Raw genomic sequence first — 12033 nt, forward strand, 5'->3', positions numbered from 1 at the left:
AGCTATGTGTTCAAACGGTTAAGTATTTACGCCCAGCTAAATACTATTAAAATAGTATATTATGCACTTGTACAGTCATCGCTTTTCTATGGAATAGTTGGATGACGGGGAGCTTAAAACAACTATATTTAACCATTAGAAACTGTTCAAAAGTTTATCTTAAAAATAATGCTTCACAAAAATCACACTTTTCCCTCGTTCCAATTGTTCCAAGAAGATAAACTTTTAGAAATAAGACAAAAATATTGTTTTTAATGTGTAAAATATATGTTTAAGAACCAAAATGTATTTACAAGTAATTCAAATAGATCAAATCAAAGAAGGAATGGTCTGCTAGAAATACCACATTGTAAATCGAGACTAGCACAGAGAAATGCATATTTTATAGACCCAAAAATGTTTCTTTCTTCTTTTACTAATAATATTTTATTGATCATAAACGTTTAAAATTTTCTTTCTTTTAAAAAACACGCACTATCCTGGATACAAACTAAAGATATGAACTGTCTATTTATTATGGGAGCAAAAATTCACAAACATTTCTTGTATACCCACGAGCACGCCATGCCTTAGTGGGGTTTTTTGTTTTCTATTTTTACTGTCCATATGTATTTCATTATTTTGTAATTATCCTTTATTTTTTGTATACTTTTGTATTGTAAAAAATCAAAAAAATTAAAAAAACTTTTAAAAACGCATCAATAAATCACTTTAAAAGACGTAAGTATTTCTAAAACATTACTGTTCCTTTTTTTTCTGATTACAAACTTATCGGTTTAATTTTTTACAAATTATTCATGTAAATGAGTTGTTGTAATCCAGTTATTTACCCTCAAAACAAGCTTTATTTTAGTATAAAAAATAAAAACGGTTGGAAACATGAATTAAATTTTCCTTTCGAGAAAAAAATCTTCATTTTTACACCTCTTTCTCAATTCCATGAACGTAACAGACATAAAAATAAACTTTTGGAAATTTTCAAGCATAAAGATTTGGAATTTCGCGTTCCATTTTCATTCTTTTACTTTCCCTTGTCCCTAACGAGTTTGATATTTTTGGATGTAAAATAGCGGGCTAGATAATCTTGAGCAAATCCTCTTTCAAAATTATCTTTCGCCCACAATAACAATTTTTCCTTGAATAATCTACTATTTTTTTGTAACGTAAGTTGTTTGTAATCAACCGTTGGAGAGTGAATTGATTTATTTATGATAATATCAGTAGATGCCGATTACAATGACGAACTATAGCCCTACAGGAAATGGGATACAAAAAATGTGTAACATATGTATAATTATACTATTAAAAACAATGCGCAAGATTGTAATGAAAATGATAACAAATATTAATGGTATTGTATTTTAAAAGAACAATTTAAAGTTTTTATTAATTTTTGTTAAAAGAATTGAAAAATTACGTATTTTTATGAAATAAAACAAAACCATACGAAACCCAGATATACATATTTTGATTTGTTTATGTCTATGCGAGTGTTAGTAATTATTTACTGTCCTAAAAGTAATCCAGTAGACCATTTTTATTGAAAAACGAAACAGTAAATTCTCAGTGTCCAGGCGGGTGAGAAATAACGGTAAGTGTGTGAAATAGAACTCGGTTCTATTTCACAAACAAGGTTCTGACCCTGGACGAGCGCTTTAGTCTCACCTCGATTTGTAGTGGTTGGCGTGTTCATCTACCATTATTGAGGTCCAGGGTTCAATTCCTCATTGGGTGGATGAGAAATATTGATTTCAAAGGTTTTCCGTACTAGGTACAATATTTAAATAGGTGCGAAAGTTTTCACGGTGACTGTTATCAATATGTTTCTTTATTGGGTGATACCGTGTATGTTAGATTCGTTCCCACGTTTCGGCTACCATTGCAAGAGCCATCTTCACAGTTTACCTTGAAGATGGCTCCTTCAATGGTAGCCAAAACGTCAGAACAAATCCAACACACACGGTATCACGCAAAAAAGAAACATACGGGTACAATATTTCATTGTTCCTGAACTGACACCTGAAACGTAATACTGATCGCTTTACCTTTACGTAACAGATGATCAGCATTTGATTTACCAATGCAATGCCTTATGCACCACTGGATGCACAAAGGTTATGATAATGAAAACAATAAATATGAATAAAATCAAAGAGTTACAAAAAACTCATGAAATAGTCATATCAGAAAAGAAAAATGCACACAGCATGTTGAACTGTATATAAAATATAATCGAAAAATAATACCCGTATTCAGAGACAATACTTAAGGTGAGGAAAGTACATTCTAATCTCATATGCAGAGAATAACCCGAAGGTAAAGACAATATAATGTACATTCCTCACCTTAAGTATTGTGTCTGAATACGGGTATAAGTCTCTAGAAGTTTTCTTTTCGTATTTTGTCATACTCAAAATATATTTTTGAACATTTCAGGTAAGGCGGGGCCGTGCGCCAACACGACGTGCCCGTTCGGAGGCGCGTGCTCCGCGCGCTCGGGGCGCGCGTCGTGCTCGTGCCCGGCGTGCGGCGCGCAGCTGGAGCCCGTGTGCGGCAGCGACGGGCGCACGTACGCCAACGAGTGCAAGCTGCGCGAGCGCGCGTGCTCGATGCCAGGCGACCACGAGCTGAGAGATTCTCTCGTGCTGCTGTACAACGGAACTTGCGGTAAGAATCGAATGTATGATATGTAGTACAGACCAACTCCAGACCAACTTGATTGCCTGCTCTTTTTTATATTCCTAACATTAAAACTGATAATTGGAAATTTTCTACCATCCCTTGTATTCTAGAAATATTTAACAATGATTTTATCAACAAAATTTTGAGTTTGTCCAAATTTTTGTAGACAAGGACCGAATTCAGAAAAAACAGAGATAAAGAACATTTTAGACAAGTTACTATAGAAGTCTAGGCATCTACATGGCTTATGACCTGTCATTGGCTGGTTTAAATGGCCACTTTACACAATGTGTAAGTTCACCATTTTACCCATATTTGAACATCAGTATTCCTTCAATTCGTTCAACTGTTGATGTCTGTGAAGTTAAAGAGCTGAATTTCCTCATGGAGCAGGTGAATTTATCCATGAATGAGTATAGAAATTAAAAAAATATATATATTTTTAGGCGTTGCTTAGTAGGTGAAATAAATAAAGGTGTCAGCTCTTTAACTTCACAGACATCAACAGATGAAAGAATTGAAGGAATTTATATGTTCAAATATGGGTAGGATGGTGAACGTTAAACAGTGTGTAAAGTGGCCACTTAAACCAGCCAATGACAGGTCATAAGCCCTGTAGATGCCTAGACTTATTTAGTATCTTGTCTAAAATGTTCTTCCTCTCTGTTGTAATATGTTAATAATGTTATAAGTATAGATTTAACACTCCATTATGAGGAAATTCCGCTCTACAGGAAAATGTAACCAAAAAACGTTTTCTACCGCTCGGTAAAATTTAGAGCATTACATTATAGGCAAAGTTTCTTAAAAATGTGCGAAAAAATATTGAAGTACTTTGAACGACGTCACTAATTTGTATGAACCAACCAATAATACGAGAGTTGTGGGAGATTTCCGGTTTAGTTAGCGTTAACAGACTAATCAGTAGAACTGACAGAACAGATATTTTCTTTTAAAAATAAGGTAGGGAGTTGGGCGGAGTCTCATTGTGACCGGTACGCTCTACCGATTTCAGTACGCATCATGTTTTAAACCGGAGAGCCGGCGCAACTTTTTTACAAAATGGCCGTTCTGTCGTTGCGACGCAGAAAGCCATGCGCTTGCGTTTCAACATTCCACGCAACGTTTCGGTTCCTGGTGGAAAGACAATCAGACGTTGAGTTTGGGCTTAGGAAGAAACTGGATCCACAGCAATGGCTCGTGTAGTTGGAAGACTCACTGCAACAACACCCGAAAATGTGGCCTTGGTGAGGACAGCAGTCGAAAAGTCACCCAGGTGCTCGGTTCGGAGGTACGCAGTTGCATTAAAAATGTCTAATCGTTCTGTAAGGACGATTTTGCATGATGATTTGTCGTTTCACCTCTACAAGATTATGCTCGCTTAGGAAATTACACCCCTTGATTATGTAAACCACCTTAGTCTTTGTCAAGAAATGCTCAATCGAATCCCTGAAACGTCAACATTTTAGAGAACTGACGAGGCCCGTTTCTACCTTTCTGGTGCTGGTTACAAACAAAATTTTCGGTACTGGGTCGACACCAACCCACGGGAACTTTATAAGAGGCATTTTCACTCACCAAAAGTCACTGCTTGGTCCACCATATCCAAATATGGGATCATTGGGTCTTTCTTTTTTGAGTAAAATGACCGGACTGTGATAGTTACAGGACAACGCTGTTTTCATGCTGGAATGTTTTCTTGCCTCGATTACAGCAGTTGAGGGACGAAATCAATTTAGGGTACATTCGGTTGCAGCAAGACGGCGCTACAGCGCGTACATCTCTGAGGGGTGACGTGGGGTGTCCCGCACGCTCGCCTGATTTGAGCACATGTGACTTTTTCATGTGGGGATACCTCAAGGAAAAAGTTTTCAAGCACCACCCCTATACCATATAAGAACTGAAGATCTAAATTATCGAGGAGGTGATCGCCGTTCCACTTGAAGTGTGCCAAAATACCGCCAGAAGCTTCAGAAATCGACTGCAACATTGTATCACTACTGAAGACCGCCATCTTGCAGAAATCATTTTCAAAACCACGTGGAAAAAAATGTTTGAACTAACAAATGTAACTTTAAAAAATCATGTCTATACTGTCAGTAGTTTTTTTGTATTGCTCCCCAAAACGCAAGCATACCTTTTGCCCCACCTTGTATATTCGAAATTATATAACTTCAAACGACTAAAAAAATAAAATAGTGTTAGTCACTCTTTAATCTGAAGAGCTAGTCTTTTTTAGGACAGTTTTAACATTAAAAAACTATAATAAGTAGATTGTATTCATTATATACGAGTAGTAAAAAAAACATTGACCAATTATGTTATTATTGCCGTTGCGCCGGCAATATCTGTTAAGAGATTTTTTTTTTTTTAAGTTTTTATTATTTCTCATTAAGATTAAACAATTTTGTTTCAGCAAAATAAAGTTAAATATTTTGTCAAATTAAATGACGTATTATTTTTGTCGCCAATAAAAATGTATTTAAAAAGAATATCCATTATTAAAAGATACAATGTTTAAATTATCTCCTTAAAAAACTCAAAATGTCACTTAAATATTACCGGCCCAGCAACGTTATATTAATCGTGTGTTTTGTAATATAAATAATATAGATGTACATAAATACCTTGTTTTTAAAACTGTCTGAATATTTGTTAATTATGTTTGTTTTTTAAGTTAGTCTTCTTTGTTTATTCTCAAATGTAATTTAAAAAAACTAAATTGTTAAGTGTCCTCGGCACGGGAAATCCCAGTGAGGTCACATTATTTTTATTATTAATTATAGTTTGTAAGCGGAAAATATGAATAAATAAATAAATCAATCAATAAAAATAATAAAAAATATCTTATTAAAAAAACAGGGTAAATAATTAAAATAAACTGGTGTATTAAATCGATCAATTATTTCCACTTATATAATTTAGCGAAAAGGTTTAATGAAAACATCGATTAGAAAAGTAATGCATGGAGATCACCACACCTATTTCATATTCCGACCCTTTGAAAATGCCCCTATAATAACAGGCCGGTATTTCGGGGTATTCCGTATCCTTTCCTCCACCCTTTATGGAAGAATTAACCTTTCAGATTCAATATTAGTGTAAAAGGTTTTTAATAGATTAATAAATTGACTAAAGTACCTACACACATATGCTAAGGTAGCGAATTCGGAGGTTCCCTAATTACTGCCCTAATTAGATTCATTTTACTTTCACGTTTTTACACCTGATCATTACTTTTAAACCCTCGCTGGAAAAATAACGAGAAAGTGAGTGAAGTCATTATTTAATGACGATTTCATTTCTCGGTACATGGAACATAATTAACGCGATGTAATTATACATTCTACGAAAAGATTTGATTAAATCTTGGAACAAAGTCTAGGTTCTAGATATATTAATTTATTAAAAATGTTCTTGATATTTTTTTTATATTAAATGTGACGTAATTAAATGTTTGTATTAAGATGTTACGAACAAACTAAAGCATAAAGAAGTATTAGATCTTGGATAAGCGATACAATTGGTTTCGTGATTTCTTTAAAAAATAAGTTCTACCTACCAACATTCTAGGTAAGATTTTTTTAAGGTATTATTAACTCAATTATGGAAAATAATAAAAATATAATAATTAATGTGTTTTTAATTTTAAAATACACAAATAACTCTAGATTCTCGACACACTACAACATATATTAAGAACATTTTAGAGAAAGAAACATAGAAGTTTAGGCATATACATAGCTGTCAGTAGCTGATTTAAGTGGCCACTTTACACACTGTACATTCACCATTCTGCTTAAATTTGAACATTCATATTCATTCAATTCATCTATCTGTTGGTGTTTGTGGAATAAAAAGCTGAGATCTTTATTGATGTAGGAGAGTTTCGTCTGATTGAATTATTTCACCTATATACTAGGCAACGCCTGAAAATATTTTTTTATTTCTTCTTGGACCAGTAGGTTTTATCAACAATATTTTGAGTATGCTTAAATTTTTGTTGACAAAAATTGAATTGAACCCCCTTGGGTGTGGTTAATATAAATGTATTACAACAGAGATGAAGAACATTTAATAGAAGGGAATATAGAATTCGAGGCATTTAAGCAGTTAATTAAGTAAAAAAAATATATGTGTGTATATATTTATGCTGATAGGATTATGTGTACATAATGTACATAATGGGTTGACATTGTATGTTGTAAACCACTAACACACCACATATTATAATGTTTTTGACTTCTAAGTGTTCTGTAAATAATTATGTTACTTGTGCTTAATTTGTAGTACAATATATAATGTCAACGATTGTGGTCCTTGTGGTTTGCATGTCATGTTACTAAATATACAAAAACATGTTTTAAAATTTTTAAATTCTCAAACTACTCTAGATTCGTTTAAATCCAAATTAATGGTTTTTAATACGTACTCTTTACTAAATTTCTAAAAATGTGTTCCTTCAATAGCTTAGAACTAAAAAAATAAGACGATTAATTAAAATAGTTTTTATATTTGTATTTAATTTTGTTCACAATTTCATCTTAATTTTAATAGTGATGTTTTTGCAAAAATAATTTTGACTGTAGATAACTATTTCTTATCCGGAGTAATTGCTACCATGTGGATGCAATATTTAAATGGGGTGCTTTATTATTTAAATAATTATAATTTTCCATCAAAATGTTATTTAATTTAATTTTATTTTATTTTATTTGGTAATTCAACAAAGATATGTACATTCCTCAAAAAAATACACTTTATAGATATTTGTCGATTCAACTCCAAATGCATTTAATATATATTATCTCCATTTACATAATTACACAGAACAAAAGTAATTAGATTTGATATATGGATTTATATATCTTGTACAATTTAAAAATAAAAAAAAATAACACACCCAGACAGTGAAATGAAGTTCATCTCTCCAATTTTAGCTTAAAATTCAAAAGTTTAAATATGATTGTTAAAAACATTGAGTTTATATTTATAAGTCGCTAATGTATGGATATAATATAAACAAGAAGTGAAAAGAAAAAAAAAATTTGAAGGCATTGTTTTATACAAATTATTATACAGCGTGCTTTGTTCTAACCAAAATATATTTAAACACCACAAACTATCGTGATTTTATAACTGTTCTTCTGTTTAGACTGTTTAAAAATGTGTTTATTTATAAAGTGCCGAAATTGAACTATCTATTTAATAACAATTTCCATATAATATAATTCTACGTATCAATAATAGTTTAAAAATACAATTGACACTTTTTTCTTGTATCACGTAAAATGACTTAAATATCAAAAGTAATACACAAGTTAATCTTAAATCTAAATCAATCTAAAATAATAATAATTACAAATTTAAGGCGGGAAACGTTCGTCTCATAATAACAAACAAAATTAATATGAATCCTACACAACTAAAACACATGTGCAACGACTATCTTCCAGAAAGCGAGCCACTGTGAACTAAATGTTTTTTCAGTTATCTACTAAGAAAATGATAATGGACCCTGTATGCCTAAAACCACGACCCTTCGATTATCGGTCACCGCTTTCGTTATCTTGTTAACCATAAGGGATGCTACCTTTGTTTAGTTTTTTATCGTTTACTTTTTGTACTGTTGCATATTCACTAAACTTGCCCAACTCTCTAGTTCTTTGCTCGATATATTATTATTTTATTTGTTTTGTTGTAAACTTTTAAAATCATATTAATGTTGCTGGAATTCTACTTGTTAATGCGCTTTGTAGCTGTAAGACTTTTTGTGATGCTGGCTTTCTTATAATATCTAAACTAAACTTCAACTGCAAACAGGGTCAAGATTTCTAATCGCCCATGCGCTCTGTAGCTGCAGGGCATGTACTCTATACCCTTTTGACTATTTATAAATTAAAAACACATCTTTTTCATTTTTTGTGGAGTGTAAATTCGGGCTAGATTTCTAAACGTCCGTGCGCTATGTAGTTACAAGACGTGTTGTAATCTTGCTCTTAAATAATTATTAAAATTGAACCTTAATGGAAATGGGGAACTAGAATCCCAACCGCTATGCGCTCTGTAGCTGCAAGGCGTGTTGGGATGCTTATTGTACAGCGCTGTGAAGGTGATATTTACAAAAAGGGTGCTATATAAATTATCGATAGTGACCAACTCACACACGAAAGATTCCGTATTCGATTCCCGGTGAATACACAAATCAACATGTGATTTTTCTCAAGCCTGGGTGTTTTGTGCCGTTATTCACCGCCGTATAATTAGGCCTCCCGGCCTGCTGTGGGTGGCGCATATATATATTTTTTTTAATTAGTTGCACACGTGCCCTAATAATGTTTTTCTTATGAGATGATTCATAAAATTTAGGAAAGGATCAGGAAATATCTCTATCAATGATCTGCAATCAAACCAATAAAGAAATAAAATATACCACTTGTGCGTCAAACAAAGATATTTCAATGAAATTATCAGCTCAATTATTCGAATGAAATTGTTAATCAAAGTAAACCCAAGTCACTTTGTCGCACTCGGGAACTCTAATAATATTACCTTAGCTTTGTTTCCTTTTGCAATTCCACCGTTGAGGAGCGTAGAAAGCACAAATCATTTATATTCTATTTCAAATGGCTTATGTTTTCTCGTTGCATGGATCTCATGCAGGCGACATCATAAAGCTGCATAAACAACTTCTAGACTCTAACAAATGAACTTTCAGTGTGAAAAGCATGACATTCAGTGCCCCTTCACTCTTCCTTAGTCTTACCTACAAAGGATAAAGGTATACACCGGGATTATCCCATGAGACGGAGAAATATCCTATGTCCACATATAGTGTAGGTTTATCATATTCTCTACCTCTGCAATATACAGCCTCATTCATTTTAGCTACCAACAAGGGAAACATTCCGAGCACGCGTCAAAATCAAATCTTCTACGGAAACTATGAAGTGTCACAAATTTAATCTAGGTGTTGTCTATGTATCATCCATGTATTTTTGAATACTTGCATCAACACATTTTATTAAAATTAATTACATGCTAAGGTATGTCGGCCTCGTGGTGGTCAGCGTGTTCGCCTACCATGGAAGAGGTATCGGGTTCTATTCCTGACATGGTTGACATGAAATATTTATTTTTTTATTTTTTCAAACAAAAATTCCACATAGGCATAGCCTGTGCTTGGGTATACTTGATCTCGAATACGTAAATCTATGGTGTAGATGCATAATATATAAATATAAAAAATATATTTTTAAAAAATCATCAAAAATAGAATGTCACATTCAGGTTGTTTTTTAAAAAATCTGAGTAAAAGTTAAGAATCTGAATATGAAAAATAGAAAAGATAAAGAACACATGTAGAACAGAAAAATATTAAATTAAAGTTGATAGTTAAATACGAGAGCAAATTACAAATTTATCAGGAAAAGAAAATATTGACATTAATATTTTTGACCCAGTTTATTAATACATAATTACTTAAAGAGAGACTTATATTATCATTTCCTTTGTGTCTATAAAATGGGATTTTATTTAGAAAGGTGTTTTTAAAACTATCATATTTAATAATCCCCAGTCCAGACTGGCACCGGAACTGTAAGACTGATCATTTTACCTTCATTTAACAAAAATGATTGAGATATGCTGCTATTGGTGTACCAATGCAGTTTCCTATGCACTATTGGTTGCGGAAAGGGAATGACGATGATAATGGTATGTAAACTTTTTCGAAAATTGTATTTTTTAGATTTCGACTTTAGGAAAATCTAAATCATACCGCTGACAGAAGTTTGAAATGCCACAAAGGATAAACTGTGTATTATTCAAAGGCAGGAAAGGAAAATTACAAGCAAGCATAATGATTTTTATTTTTTAAGATACATACCAATTATTTTTGGTCCTCTTGATTTTGTACAAAGTATGATGAACACCAAAAAGCATAAGGACGCACTTAAATAAATAGTGTTTTGCCAACGATCGAGACTCTAACAGAGCACCTTGCCATTGAGCGCCCGCGTGATTTGTATTTCTTAGCTCAAATGTCATTTCGTTTACTGATTTTAACGGTGTTAGATTTTTATAGGAACAATTTATTCAAATCAATAATTATAAAACATCTTTGGGGATTAAGTCTCTAGCATGGCCTGGGAAAAGTCCCGATTTAAATATAATATAAAATTTATGGGCTATTATGAAAAGGAAAATTAAGGAAAAAACCAACTTTCATTACAAACAAAACATGGACATTTAAATACCATTAAATTTATTGAAAGAGTTATTTTCGTCGAAGCCCAAAAGAATTTCAGTTGTTATACATATAAACAAAAGGCGGAAAAACTAAATATGGCTTTTTCGTTTTGTATGTTTGACAAAGTATTTAAGTCAATCTGAAGCTTTTTATTAATTGAATAATTTGCCGAAAATAATGCGTTATTTTAATAACTTTTCTTGGGAAAAATCGAATCGAATATTTAGTAAAATTGTCAAATTCTCTTTGATCATCAAATAGTGTCAAATTTATTAATTAATATATTATTATTTTGATTTTTTTGTGCAACATACGCCTTGCTATTTATTTTATTTTTTAAATGAACGGTGCGTTGTAGCCAAAAAATCCATTTTTATAAGGTTTCATAGGTTTGATCTTTTTTATTTATATCACTTTATTAATTTTTTCAAACTTCTGATATTTAAAAATATTTTTTTAAATAAAAATCTTTTATGAGTATTAAAAGATCGAACGTCGCATGTCCATCTTCAAGTTTTTGTCCGATATTGTTATGCCATGTTTTTTTCGGTCTTTCTCGTTTTCTGCATCCATCATCATTCGTTTTGCAAATATTTTTAGCTCTTCTTTTGCCGACCGTTTACGTTACATGTCTTAACTAACGCAAAACTCATTTCTTGACTTTGTCGACAATGCTTATCTCAGCCATACAAAATACAAGGATCTTGACATTGGTGCACCTATCATACATAGTAATAGTATAGTGTTTTTATGTTAATGTTTCAAATTTATTTAAACGTTTTTTATGTGGTTATTGTGGACCTAAGTATGACCCTTGTGGTACACCGTTTACTGGTTCAAGCATGTCTTGAAAATAAGTATGAAAAACCAGCTATTTTATAAAATCTGATAAATAATACATACATTATTTTATAAAGGTAGTTTAACTTTCTTATAAATAGGTTGTTTTCAGCCGCTCTGACGTAACATAACTAACGACTGTTAACAAAGTCATTTAGTACTCTATGGAGCTTTTAAGTACCAGTATATTTTTACTTACGATCGTAAAGATACGTTTCAAAAGGAAATATTATATGAGTGTATACGTTATAAGTTATTAA

At 32.1% G+C, this 12033-nt stretch overlaps 1 protein-coding gene across 1 annotated transcript in view; it reads left to right on the forward strand.

The window, feature by feature from the left end:
- Positions 1 to 12033, forward strand: part of LOC148281485 (agrin-like) — an 808766-nt gene that overhangs the window by 735650 nt on the left and 61083 nt on the right. The window contains exon 7 of the mRNA XM_088226633.1: positions 2437 to 2667. Within this exon, the coding sequence (XP_088082759.1) occupies positions 2437 to 2667 (231 nt within the window). The remainder of the gene's footprint in view (positions 1 to 2436; positions 2668 to 12033) is intronic.

This window comes from Micrasema longulum, unplaced genomic scaffold (assembly GCF_059751315.1).
Source record: "Micrasema longulum isolate JH-2025_06_02 unplaced genomic scaffold, ASM5975131v1 h1tg000453l, whole genome shotgun sequence".
NCBI lineage: Eukaryota > Metazoa > Arthropoda > Insecta > Trichoptera > Brachycentridae > Micrasema > Micrasema longulum.